At 43.1% G+C, this 14,445-nt stretch overlaps 1 protein-coding gene across 3 annotated transcripts in view; it reads right to left on the bottom strand.

The window, feature by feature from the left end:
- FGF2 (fibroblast growth factor 2) overlaps positions 1-10,899 on the bottom strand; it is a 309,364-nt gene extending 298,465 nt beyond the window's left edge. For 2 of the 3 annotated variants that reach the window (XR_013555161.2, XM_078445774.2), the window contains exon 1: positions 10,105-10,896. Coding sequence is in view for 2 of the 3 variants with exons in the window: in XM_078445774.2 (XP_078301900.1) it covers positions 10,105-10,282 (178 nt within the window). In the remaining variant the exon portion in view is untranslated. Of the gene's footprint in view, positions 1-10,104 lie in introns of all 3 variants that reach the window. The other variant, XM_060654251.3, reaches the window with a different exon arrangement.
- Between the last annotated feature and the right edge of the window lie 3,546 nt (positions 10,900-14,445).

The following is a 14,445-nucleotide window of genomic DNA, read 5'->3' as shown; positions in this document are numbered from 1 at the left end:
GGTCCTGGGAATACTGAGATGAAAACCAACCATCTGGCCCTTCCTGTCCCGCAAGGTAGTGACTTTGCCTATCACTACGGCAATCTCCCTAGGCATCTGGCCAAAGTTGGACAGATCCTATAAATACTTCATGGCTTTAGTAACCTCCCTACAAAATAATCTGTGCCCCATTTCTCCAACCCTATAGTAGCTGAAAGAGTTGTGCAATTCATTATTTTTTAATCCAACACCTGCTATAAATGTCCTCTTTTTATATGGTATCTCTATTGAACCAGTTAGCAAGATTGTCTTCCCAATTTTACTTGCATTATATTCCCATTACTAAATTATTGAGTTTAGAGTAATGTAAAAATATAAATATGTAAGAAGAACTTCTAAAACTTAGAAACATAAAATAGAATATTTCTTTTTCTCACATAATGTTTTGGACAAATGCCTTGCCCTCAAAGAAAATAAGGAAATAAGGTTAATTAATCTTACATTTAAAGATTAAGATGAAATTTGCCTCCGAGAAAGGCTCTCCAAACCTCCAAATAAGAAAACTAACAAAAGAGGACCAACCATGCAAAATGCAAGATTATGCCTACACCAAATCAAGATTTCCAAGATTAAAGGGTCCTTCTTCTCTTGAATCCCTATCCAATTCAAGTAGTCATCGAGCCGGTAAGTAAATGATACCTCTCCCCAACATACACACACTATCTTCAAACAAGTCAAAGCTAGAAATAGCTATGAGGAGAAAGATCAAATTACACAGAAGAAAAAAAAATCTAGGCAAGAAAATTAATATAATTAATAGAAGAGGCAGAGACAGAGACCAAGACCACAGGTGTTAGATTAAAAGATACATGTTATTAAAGCAGTAAATAAATTTTGTTTCTAATTCAAGACAAAGACTGTTCATCAAGTGATACAATTCAGAAAGTAATTTTTTAAATGGAGGTATTATTTGATTCTGTTACTCTTTTCCATTTTCTATTTATGTAATGACCACTGAAAAACCTATGAATTGTTTTCTATTTGCAAAATGATTCAGCTTAGAAAGGAATAGAATAAGACTGGTCATTCAGCAATTTCTCCCACCCATCCTTACAGACATCACATCACAAAGACTATGACTCACTTTGTCATACAATTTCTATCCTTTTAAGAGTTTTAAGATTGCAATGAATTCTGGCTCATAAATCTGATTATTAGGATTAAACTATTTGTGCCATTTCCTCACCCAAAAAAGTATACTAACAATGGTACCAGATAGTTTTTAATCCTAATTCATAAAATGATTCACTGGTTTTAAATTTAAGAGATAGAGGCTTAAGGATTAAAGTGTCTGATTGAAGTATGAATTCTCAGATCTTAGAGGATTAGAACTAGTTCTGGAATTGGCTAGAAATACTGATGTGTTATTCAATAGCTGACAAGAAAAACTTCCACAATAAAAAATAATGCTAGAGGCACCTGGTGACTCAGTTGGTTAAGCGTCTGACTTCAGCTCAGGTCATAATCTCACAGTTTGTGGGTTCAAGCCCCACATTGGGCTCTGTGCTGACAGCTCAGAGCCTGGATCCTCCTTTGGATTCTGTGTCCCTCTCTCTCTTGGCCCTCCCTCAGTCACACTCTGTCTCTCTCAAAAATAAACATTTAAAAAAAAATTTTAAGTACTGTTAACAAACAATTATGTTTTACCTTTATTGCCCCCTTTAAATAACATGAAAGGTGTCTACAGAAAGAACTACAGTGATGCTACATTCAATTTATCCACTTTACATGCCTCATTCTTAAGTATTTATGCTTATTTATTTAAAGTTCTAGCTCATTCCACAAATGTAGATTGAATCTCTTCATAGGCCTCAGCCTGGTCATTCATTCAGCAAATGGAGCCAAGAGAAATTGGGATGAGTTCATTCAGTCTTGGACCCTCAGAGAAGAAAAGAAAGTAAGAGATTGTTAGGTAATGTTTGTTTGTTTAAATCCTTACCAACTAGGAATTTCCAATAACATTAGGGGACATGAAATTAAAACACATCAAGCTATTAGAAGCATGAAGGAAAGATGGTATAGGACAGTGGGAAAGAAATGCGGCCTGAAGCATGATTAGGACTAGGATAAGGTAAGAGGATTGAGAAGACTTTCCAGCTCAAGCAAACAGCCTGAGGAAAGGTGAAGAGAAGGAAGATGTGAGAAAGTCAGAAAGGAAGTGAAAAGAGTTGGCTAATTTTTCGGGTACATGTAGAACTTAAACATTCTTTGGCCACTGTGCATGAGGTCAGATACATAAAATCTGTCCCAGTCCTTCTCCGCAAGGAGTTCACAGTCCCACTCCGGGAGAGAAACAATTCAACAATGTATTACAACAGAAATCATTAGACTTTGTAGTAGCATATGTACCAAGTATTATGGGGAAAAAAGAGATAAAAACAACTTCTCCCTGGGAAGTTAGGGAACATTTCACAAAAAAAGAAAACTGCTGAGATTAGCTGTTAAGAGATTTTTTTTTTTTTTTAAGAGCAAGGTGGAAACAAAAAGAGTGTGTGAGAGGAATTGATAAGAGCGTCTTCCAAAACAAGGATCACATGAGGAAAGGCCAATCACTGTAGCAGTGATGGTCTATAATTAAGCAAGAGCACTGGCAGCATCAGGGGAGTAGGGATGGTAAATAGTGGGCAATAAAATTGAGCAGGTAGATCACATTTGAAAAGGGTGGTCAGGTAGGGTCTGGTTGTAGGTAAGTGAAGGCAGGGGAAATCAAAAGGCACGGCAAAGAAAAATCACTAAGGTGGGGAAGACTCTGAGGTGTCTAGCTTTGAAGACAAGAACAATTTAACTACAGGAGTGCCTGGGTGGCTCAGTCAGCTAAGCATTCGACTCCTGACCTGGGCTCAGGTCATGATCTCATTGTTTTTGAGTTCGAGCCCTGGATCCAGCTCTGCCCTTAAAGTGCTAAGCCTTTGAGAGACCTTGAGAGTCTCTCTCTCCCCCTTTCTCTCTACCCCTCCCCTGCCTCAAAATAAATAAACTTTAAAAAAATAATTTCACTCCAAATAGAAATTGGGTAGAAAGAGATAATAGGTTGAGAAAAACACATTAAGTTCTTTACCCATTTTGAATTGAGACAGTGGCAGTTTATCTGTCCTTCAAGCAGAAGAAAACGGAGTATCAACACAGAGATGGGAAATCAGAGACTGAGACGAAGACCATAAGTGATCTGCTGAAGGAATATGAGTGCCCAGAAAGAAAGGTAGAAGCCCAAAACAGAGCCTTGGGGAATATGAAAGCAAAAGACCAAAAGAAGGAGAAATCAGAAGAAAGGATAGTTGGCAGGTGAGAAAACTAGGTTGATGTGGTATAACAGAAACCAAAGAATTCTCAAGAAGACAGGGGCAGAAAATAGTATCGTGTCAAAAGTAGGGTGACAAATTGGATAAGGCCACATTATTGAAGTGGAAGACTGGGGCCCAGCATGATTTACGTAGAATTCTGGGGTGGACAGGATCCAGAGTTAAAAAGAGAAAAGGAGGTGAAGTAGAAAAAGAACACACAGGACTCCCGGATATTGGCCACAAAAGAATGAACACACAATGCACAGCATACCTAAGGAACTTCATACCACATAGTACGTGATAAAAACCCAAAATGCTTTTTAAAGAAAGCAGAATTCCTAACAAGTTTACTATTTATCCTGAAAAATGATTCCACTCTCTATATGGAATACTCGAAGAAATGCTAACACCCAATCTCTAAGATTCCCAAATATTTTTCAAATATAACTTTGTTACATATAATCACCTTCATTAAAAGATTGACCAAGTGCCTAAATGCAAGCATTACTACACCAAGAGAACAGCAAACCTCAACTAAGCTTTCTACAGCAATACGGGCCATGAGTAGTTACTACACAGGCCAGTCCACACAAAATGGTTTCATCAGCAGCTGACATTTAGTGAGCACACCCTGAGGGAAAAGTCCTAAGCTGTTCATGATGCTTATTTATATGGAGAATTCATGGTTCCTACCTTAAGATGTCAGCATCTTCACCAAGCACCTAAATCATGAACAGAGAACAATGTACTCACAGAATCTAGCCAGATTATGACTACTCTGTACAAATTTTCTTTAAGACAAAAAAAAAAAAAAAAAAAAAAACTTCTTGGCTAATTTTATTTATTAATTATAAATTACAGTTACAAATTAATGTAGATCTTAATTAAAATTAAATAAATTATACTGGGGTGCCTGGGTGGCTCAGTCAGTTAAGCGTCGAACTTCAGTTCAGGTCATGATCTCACAGCTTGTGGGTTCGAGTCCCACATCTGGCTCTGTGCTGACAGCTCAGAGCCTGGAGCCCGCTTCGGATCCTGTCTCTCTCTCTCTCTCTGCCCCTCTTCCTCCTCTCTCTCTCTCAAAAAATAAACAAACATTAAAAAAATTTTTTTAATTAAAAACATTATAAATTAAACAGGAAAATTCCTTCCAATCGTTCAATTATACATGCAAGAACTTCCTCAATTTTTAATCTCCAGAATACCTTAAAAACCTGGAAACCTTTCACTTCAGAATTCTGTAAGATAATTCAATTTAGAGTATAAGTTAATATGGGGAAAGTAAGTAACCCTTTGAAAATACAAACACACACACACTCTACAGATTTCTGTAAATGAACAGGCAAGCATTAAGGATACACTGGTCAATTTAAAAGTCACCTTGCACAGGAAGAGTGACAGAGGACAGCTGGCTTGAGACATAAATTAAACACTGAATATTGGCTGTCTGTTGACTCCACATCCTCCAAATTTCTTCAAACTAAAAATATCCTACAGGAATTTAGAATGGAACTAGTCTGGCTTCTAAGAAACATAGTCTATGGCTCAAGGGGTGAGGTTCCCTGGGAGTTACCACTTTTGGTCCTCTCCTAAATTCCTGGGGCTATGAATAACCTAGATTAGAGGAAGGATTTGATAGCAAAGGAGAATACAATAGCTAATATAACAATGAATACAACAAGGAAACATTGAGCCACAACTGCATTTCCTAAAGATACAATATTCTAAATTATTTTGCAAACAATCAAACATTGGATATTTATTGAGCACTGACAGCATACGAGTACAAGGCCAGATTTCCGGTTTCAGAGTGCAGAAAATGACAAACTCAAAAGCAAAACACAACACAATACATTTGCTTGGATAGAATACCGTAACGAGGTTAAGGTTTTTGCCGCAATGTGTGGATTTGCCTTGCTCCAGTTCACGTCTTAGACTCTTACCCCAGGCAGCCTTCTAACAGATGTGTGCCACAGGACAAAGGGGCCCAAGTAGGGTTTTTGGAAAATCAACACTGGAATTTGGAAAAACAAAAGGCTATGGCACATGTGTAGTCATTATCCTGTTGTACAGACATCTTGTGGCTTTAAAATAACAGTTCTAATGATGTGAGACCTAAAAAATCACCTTTTTTAATATCACAGATGGGGATTTCTGAGAATCAATGCATAGATGAATAAAGTCAATTTTATAATTATAATGCATAAAAGAATGGTTCGTGTCTTATTACATCTGTAATATTTTATTTTCAGATTAACTTAAAAATCATACCCATCCATTTAAAATGCCATCAAAAATCTAAATGAGAATACTTAGAACTCCGTTGTCATACCATTGTCAAAGCCTAATTACATAATGGACATTTTATAAACACAAGGAGTGCCCTCAGGGCGTGTCACAGGGGATATTGCCTCTTCTAGGCTGAAGTCACTTGGCATCTAACCCTTCTTAAAAGGCTAAGGTGTGGTAATATCTATGACTCATGAATTGTCCTTTCATTGCTGTACCAATGACATGATTTCCATGATTAAATGAGCTATTAGATTCTTACTTCATTTGTTTACTGCACATAAATAGCATTACAGTAAACATTGTGTTTATTGAGGCAGATTAGTGGGATCCACTTGCCAGATATTACCCAAAAAAAGATGGGGGAGAGAATCTAGAATCACTGAATCAATGGTTCCGTTTACATGAAGTAGAGAAGAAAGGTGGCTTTATCCAATGCCCTGGGAACATAACTAGAGGTAACCTGTGAACCAGTAAGACCTCCTCCGAGGGGCTGGCTTCCCCAGTGCTCTGAAATGGAGAAAGCCCACAAAGTGGGGCCCCTGGAGGGTGTTCTCTCTGACTGAACGGAAGAGTGCAATGAGGCTGGAGGAGGGCAGGAATAGAAGGCAAGGGACCTGGTGGGCAAGAAGCTCATTCAGGATGATGACAGGGGAAATTGGCATATGAAGGCAGGTGATCAGTTACTGTTCTGACCCTCAATACTGTCTTCAATAAAACAAGATCAGTGAACTAAAAGGTCTGACACCTCCCTCTGAATTTCACAAGTCCATGTTTTTATGAGTCGAGTCGCATGGAATATGTGCCGTGGCAAAGGGCACGGGTGTCACGCGGGCCAGGATGCCATCTCTGCTCCACACAGGAGTGGGCAGGTCCCTCTACGTCTCCAAGTCTCAGTATCCTCTAGAACCTGGAGGCAGACAAGTATGGCAAACAGGCAGTCAGCTCCCAAGAGAAGCCCAAGGGTAGAAACAGCACTGCTAACCGCCTCCAGTTTTTCCTAAATAAGAGCATCTGGACCAAATTTAATGCCAAAATGTACATAGGCAGCATACATTTCTCTTGCTACACTCCACCACACGGCGTACGTGCCACTCAGGCTAAAGTGTTCCCTCTTCGGAAGTTTTCACATAGTTCACTACTTAAGAGTAAATACTTAATGTTACACAATCCCATGGACATTTGGAAGGGGCCAATTAAAACATCCAGGACACAAGGAAGCTGGGTGAGGAGCACACATGCTGGAGAAACAGACTCTTGTCACCGTATTGTGCTTCTATCAAAATCTCATGTCAAACAAAAGCTACTCCATGACTAGAAGGAAAGTGCATGAAAATTGGCCCTTTCAAGTGAAAATAAAGCAGAATACCCAGGTATGAAGCAAAAGGGGCCTTCAACAACACTGAGAAGTTGGAAAATTGATATTCAGTCTTCTCCCTCCCCTTTCATTTCTGCCTCTGCCCTCCCCACCTCACACCTCCTTGCCCTGTCTCCCCCTTCAGCACCTAAGACACATCCCCCATACCTAACCAGCACCCCCCACATTTATACCATCCCTCCAAGTACCCAAAGGATATTTGCATTTTAAAAGACACCGGGGCAGAAAATGTTCATGCCAAAGGAATAAATCTCGGAGAGATTTTCAGGTCAACTGGACAGTTTGAGGAATGAGACTAGGGGTTTTTTAACTTTTCAAATAGGTCTAGATATCTGAGCCATAATTCAGTGGGAAATTGTGACAACCATCAACTCTGCTCTTTTTTCCCCACGTTTTCTGGTCAGTGTCATTTGTTTGGGGTAATGGAGGAAATGCGGTTGGGAAGATACTGTTATATCATGTCCACAATCATTTTTCCTTGTATCTTTCCCATCGGTCTTGTCTTGGTTTGGTCAACTATCAGCACAGCTTTGACATGTCAGAAAAATAGACTGTACTTAAACTTATGTCCAGGTTGAGCTACACAGAAGTGGTTTAAATTCATCACATCTTTAGGTTTGTATTGTTAGTCTATTGCCTGCTAAAAGGTGAAAAAAAATCAGTACCCTCCACAAATCTGGAGTATTCTAATCTTCACTTTTAACATGTGGTCTTTAGCTAGTTATCAAGTTGGAAGGATTCTCAACCTTAGCACTATTAACGTCTGGGATCTGGGGCACCTGGGTGGCTCAGTCAGTTAAGCGTCCAACTCTTGATTTCAGCTCAGGTCATCATCTTATAGTTTGTGAGATCGAGCCTAGTGAAGAGCCTGCTTAGGATTCTCTCTCTTTCAAAAAAAAAAAAAAAAAACGAAGAAGAAAGAAAGAAAGAAAGAAAAGAAAAATTGTGGCTGGGATAAAGTAGGATGCACTGTAGGATGGTTAACAGCATCCCTGGCTTGGATCTCCTAGATACCAGTAGCACCCTTCCAAATGAGCCAAAAGTGTCTCCAGGCATTGCCAGACGCTGGGGGGTGGGGGGGATGGGGCAAAATCACCCACCTATGAGAACCAGTGAGGTAAAATAAGATAGCAAAAAAACTCAGAGTTGGAAAGAAACAGTTAACAGCTATTATTACAAGGGTGGTAGCGTGGTATGCAATTCAGAATTATCCTCAGTCACTAGCCCCCAGTTATATTCTAAAGGAAATAGGGTATCAAAAGCTTCAAAGGAAAAAAAAATCCAGCAACTAATAAAGGGTCTTAAAAAAAAAAGAGAGAGACAGAGTACTAGGGGAAGGTCCAACATGAACCTAATATGGAGGAGAGCTCTTTTATGTTGTAGTCCTAGAACATGCTCCTTTTTTATTATTATAGACAGTTTATGCTGCTAGAAAAGAACAAAACTCATTGGGATATATATGCACCTGGCCCTAATCAGCTGTGTTCACCTAGCAGACTACTGCAAAACAAACTTCAAACACAAAGCTTAAAATTTAATTTGGACAACCTATTCAAATTACTGAATAGAGAAACAGCACTAACCCATACATATTGGATTACGAGCATCTTTTCAGTTTTACTGAATAGAAGCGGTTGATAACATTTAAAAATTATGGCAGGCCTGGAAAAAAATGAAAGACCTGCATCTTTTGCTTGTTGCTGCTTTGAAATCAATAAAAACCCAAGCAATATAAAAGCACATTTCTCATTTGTCAACTCAGATCTCAGTGCAAAGCTTTCGCCTCTTCCAATCACTTCACAGGTGGGAAGGACATTGCATCAGCATCTTAGGATAAAGAGGTGACTCCTGGGGCGTGGAGCTCGGAACTCCTGCAGGTCTTTTCTCAGGCAAATAGAGGATCAGATTCTTCACCAGAAACCAATAAAGGTGGAACTCACAGCTTTTAAAACAGACTTTTTACCTACACTTACAGGAGAACAGTTACAATACGCTCTGATCCTCCTTCTCTCACTTCAAATTCCAACAGTGTCAGCCAGTTTTATGCCCTTTTCCCTCTCTTTTTTGAGACCAGTGGGTCTCAAAGTGTGGTCCCAGGTCAGCATCACCTGAGAACGTGTTACAAATGCAAATTATCAGGTGTAAGGAATTCTAGGCCTAAGGAAGCAGAAACTCTGGGAGACAACGTTCAGCAATGTGTTATAACCGCCCCCCCACCCAGGTGATTCTAATGTACTCCTGGAGTTTGAGAACCAATGATTTAGGCTAGTGTTATTTCTATAACCACAGATTATTTTTCACAGAACACAAAAGTGTACGATGGTAAAATGAGTTCTCTTCGCACTTTGTATGAATCCTCATTTGATCCTCAAACTTGATGCAAGGTAGACATTATCCCCATTTTTAGGTATCAGAAAACAAGCCCAAGGTCCCAAAGCTAATAACTGCACGCGAAAGATAAAAGTTTTTGCAGTTCTTGTCACTATTGAAACAAAAGTGTGTCGCACTTTAACAAAAGGTCCACATCTTCTGCTGCTTCAGCCTTCGGCAATTTGGAAAAAAATAGAAATGGATGTGTAAGAGCAGTGTGCCAGATGGCCTGGATCCTACCAAATCAGAGTTTAAGGGCACACTCTGGAAAGGTATTTTTCCAGTAAAGAGCACTTAATTCAGCCTTGTCCCCCCCTCCCCCGCCTTTGTCCGCGGGACTTCGCGCATCCAACACAGAAGGGGTTGGAACTTCAGGATGGGGACCCAGACTGTTTCTCCGCAAGCCGCTCGCCTCTCCGCCGTTGGGCATCCCCTAAGTCACAGGTTGTCTGCGCGAAGGGAGCCCGCCTCCCAGGCCTTGGAGGCTCAGGGCCCAGGGGACTGGTTTACCAGGGGAAACTGGCACACTCCAAAGCCTGGGGAAGGATCTAACCCGACACCGCAGCTGGGGAGGAAGGGGCGAGTGGTGAACCCGAAACCACCGAGGGCCGCTAGGAAAGAAACCACAAGTCCCACTAAGGTCGGGGTGAAGAGAAGCAAGAAGCGCCAAGGAGGGAATGGAGGGGAGGGGGAGAGAACCACAAGAGTGGAGATGGGATCGGGGAAGAAGAGCGGGCCAGCACTCACTGTGAGGGTCGCTCTTCTCCCGGACCCCATCCACTCGGCCGTCGGGGTGGATGCGCAGGAAGAAGCCCCCGTTTTTGCAGTACAGACGCTTGGGGTCCTTGAAGTGGCCGGGCGGGAAGGCGCCGCTGCCGCCGTCCTCCGGCAGGGCGGGCAGCGTGGTGATGCTCCCGGCTGCCATGGCTCCCCCGGGGCCGTGCCGGGGTGCCCGCGCCCCAGGAGCCGCGCGGGGAGCCGCCGTCCCCCGGCCCCGGCCCCCGACCCGGTCCGGGGCACGGCCCCGGCCCCGGCCCCCCAGCCTCCCGCCCGGCGGCGCGCGACCGCGCCCGCGGGCCCCCAGCGTCGCGCCTCTGGGCCTCTCCCCTCCGCGTCTGCCCTGGAGCGCGATGCGCCGCGGCGCTCGGGAGCCGGGGCTTAGGGCTGGGTGTCTCCGCGGCCGCCGCTCTCCGGAGGGCCGCCTCTCCGAGCTACAGCGCCCGGGTTCCGGCTGCAACCGCGGGCACCGCGTCCGCCGCTCTGGCCCCGGCCCGGCCGCGGCGTCACATCTTGTACATCTCCACCCCCGAACACCCACCAACCCCGCACGCCCCCGGCCCTCCTCCCTTCCTGCGCGCCGCCCCCTACTCGCTCGGGACTTTACGAGGCCGGCCTCTGGATCGGGAGCTTTGGCCGCAGCACGCAAGCGCCCGACATCAGTCCCAGGGGGGCAGCGGGGAGCGGGGGAGGTAAGGAGGGCGCGCCGGGAGGCGACCGCCCGGGGCCTCCGCAGCTCTAGGGGCTCGACCCCGGCTAGTTCCCCAGAAGTCGCCCCAGGCCCACCCTGCCGAGCACATTTAGTCTTTCCTCACACTGTGGAGCTTTTGCTGTGCAACCAGCCGTGACTCAACTTTTAAACGTTTAAATGCAACTTTCTCCCCCATTCTTTTTCCTTGCCAGCGTTTCAGAGAAGAAACTATTTCCACCCCCAAGAAGTGAAGGATTCCGAAATGAGGGCGGATACTGTGTCAGAATAAGTTTTGAACACCTCTAATCACCGAAATAGGGGAGGGGGGGGGGGTACGCGTGGGGCACAAACTTTATAATTGAAGGCAGAGGCTGAAATCATTTACTAATAAAAGGAAAGAAAAGAGGACAGAGGAAGAGAGCAGACTGGATTGCTAAGAGAAAAACATTTTCTTTTACCACCCTAACTTGAAGTAGCCAACGTGGAAAGATGAAGATAGGCCTCAAATCCTTACGTGATTACAAGTGTGTTTGATGAGGGAGCCTGGGGCAAGCTGAGGGCAAAGTACAGGCTCACAGCAACACTTTCCCCCACCTCCCCCCAGGGTGGGATATGTGGGATATTCCTCGGATACTCCTGGCTACCCAAGAACAAAGGAAAGGAGTTAAGGTGCTTGCTGTGGTGACGTGGGAAACCAAGGCAAATGAAAAATTAAATTCCCTTATTGCCTACAGCCCATTGACAGGTCCTTGAAACCAGCAGAGTGACCTCCCTCTAGGAGCTCAGCTGCCTCAAGGTGACACTTTGCTGGGGGCAAAAGAGAATCTTAAGCTGAACATTATCCTGACACTGCCCGCCCCCCCCCCCCCCCCCCCCCGCCAGGATCCTGTAAGTCTACTTTAACTTATAAAAATCCTTTGGAAACTTACTTTATCTCAACTGCCAAAGGATATATGCTGGCAATCATGCTCCAAGCTTATGCCCTGATATACGTCTGAAGGGTCTCATGACAGGTTTTACTAAGTGGTAATAAATGGCATTTTCTTTTTTTTTTTTTTAATTTCTTTTTAATGTTTATTTATTTTTGAGACAGAGACAGAGCATGAGCAGGGAAGGGGCAGAGAGAGAGAGGGAGACACAGGATGTGAAGCAGGCTCCAGGCTCTGAGCTGTCAGCACAGAGCCCGACGCAGGGCTTGAACTCACGGAGTGTGAGATCATGACCTAAGCCGAAGTCGGATGCTTAACGACTGAGCCACCCAGGCACCCCATAAATGGCATTTTCTTAACAGAAGCTAGCCCCTCAAGGTCCTGGAAACCTTGCTTCCAAAATTCCTTAAGACTTACATTGTCCCTGACCCTTTCCCAGCCTTAGGGTATATAATCAGTTACCTGTCACAACCCCAGTGCAGCTCTTTCTGCCCACGGGTCACATTCCCGTGCTCTAATAAAATCACCTTTTTGCACCAAAGACATCTTCAAGAATGCTTTCTTGGCTGTCAGCTCCCACCCACCCCCCTCCAACTATCACCCCAAAACCTCATGGGTGTTCATATCTTATTCCTAAGCTGGCATAGCCCTGGTTAAATTGTTAGGTATTTCTTAGCAAGAGGGTAGTTTTCTAAAAATCCCAAACTACAAAATTGAAATTGATTGGACTTTGGTAATTTTCAGTAGAATATAACAGGTACTACAGATTAGCAAAATATCCATCCAGAAAATGTCTTAATCTTGAGCATCTACCATATGCCAAGCATTCAGGTAAGTGCAGTGGGAGGCGCCCAATCAAGCAGGATCTTCTCCGCACAGTGCGGGAGATACTATGGGCAGCGTGAACAACGCAGATACCATACCGGCAGAAAGTGCTAAGGCCATAGAAGAGTAAGATGAGGTGTAAGATTTCAGAAAAGGGGTAATTCAGCTTGGGGGTAGACTGGGGTTAGGGAAAGCTTCTAGGAAGATGTGAGAAAATGGTAGTTTCTCTAGGAACATGTTTGGTTTCAAGAGATCAGTGCATCAAAAGATGAATGCATTTGTTCATAAGTCTCCATGAGGGTTTTAATTCTAGATGCATTCCCAGGATGTTAAATAGAAAGAAGTACGAATTGATTCTTTGGAGCTTTAACACCAGGCATAGTCTTCTCTTGGCTGCTGTATGTTCTCTGACTGCTCTTCCCAAATGGACAGGTTTTAACTTCATTAAAAAATCAGTTAGGACTAATGACCCCCTTCCAGATGATCTCTGTAGGTATCCTAGGGAATGGTTAATCCTTCTATAGCACTCATGAGGTTGCCAATTACTTTGAAATGAATAGATTTGAATAAGCCTTGAACTCTGTCAGAGAAAGCTGAGTATCCCAAGAGCAAAGTGATAAATCTAAGTCAAAACTTTTTTTAACAGTGGTATCCTGAAATCTGGGCAACAGCCACATGCAGTTAAGTAATCTGTTTGCTAATGGACCACGGAGCTCATGGAACTTCATTACCTGTACAGTTAACCCCTTGTTTCCTAATTTCTTCCAAAACCAGGAGAGACAATATCAGAGGTAATAGTTAATCCAGCTATGGGAAGCTAGGTATCCAAACTAGTGTTAATTCCAAGAAGACATCCTTAAGATAGTTGTCTCAACTCCCTACCCAGCCCTCTCACAACACACACTTGTACACATGCAGAGACAGACACACTATTCTTAGAAGCAATCAATTTGCTCTTACTGGAACCATGAGTACTCAAATTACTTAGATTCTCAATTTACCCAGCTGTAAGGATGAATATAAAAAAACTTTTTAATGTAAGATGATGGGTACAAAACTCATTCTTTTTAAAAACCACTAGGTTCCTTGAGGCGCCTGGGTGGCTCAGTCGGTTAAGTGTCCGACTTCGGCTCAGGTCACGATCTCACGGTATGTGAGTTCGAGCCCCGCGTCGGGCTCTGTGCTGACAGCTCAGAGCCTGGAGCCTGTTTCAGATTCTGTGTCTCCCTCTCTCTCTGACCCTCCCCCGTTCATGCTCTGTCTCTCTCTGTCTCAAAAATAAATAAACGTTAAAAAAAAAAATTAAAAAAAAAAAAAAAACCACTAGGTTCCAGTGATAACTATTTAAAAACTACAAAAGAAAGAGGAATTTCCCTCATAATACCAAGGTAAATTACTTTGCAGTTAAGAATTATTCAGGAACATCTGGGTGGCTCAGTAGGTTGAGCATGTCCCACTTTGGCTCAGGTCAAGATCTCACGTTTGTGAGTTTGAGCCCCTCATTGGGCTGTCTGCTCTCAGCGCAGATCCTGTTTCGCATCCTCTGTCCCTGCCCCCGCCCCCCCCCCCCCCCCGTACTCTCTGTCTCTCTCTCTCTCAAAAATAAACATGAAAACATTAAAAAAAAAAAAAAAGAATGGTGCAGAATCCAAATGATGAAAAGTACAAAGATTTAATGAGAGCTTATATGTTCCTGGATGGAAACATATAGTAAAATATCAATGTAAAATTCTGCCCACATGTTTCAAAATTGTAAAACACAATAGTTTAAATTCTAGCCCAATTAAAAAAAAATTAATGTTTATTTATTTTTGAAGGAAAGAGAAACAGTGGGCAGGGAAGGAGCAGAGAGAGAGGGAGACACAG

This window comes from Panthera onca, chromosome B1 (genome assembly GCF_046562875.1).
Source record: "Panthera onca isolate mPanOnc1 chromosome B1, mPanOnc1 haplotype 2, whole genome shotgun sequence".
In the NCBI taxonomy this organism is placed as follows: Eukaryota; Metazoa; Chordata; class Mammalia; order Carnivora; family Felidae; genus Panthera; species Panthera onca.
The sequence above is the reverse complement of the archived record's forward strand: the minus strand, read 5'-3'. Positions and strand labels throughout refer to the sequence as shown.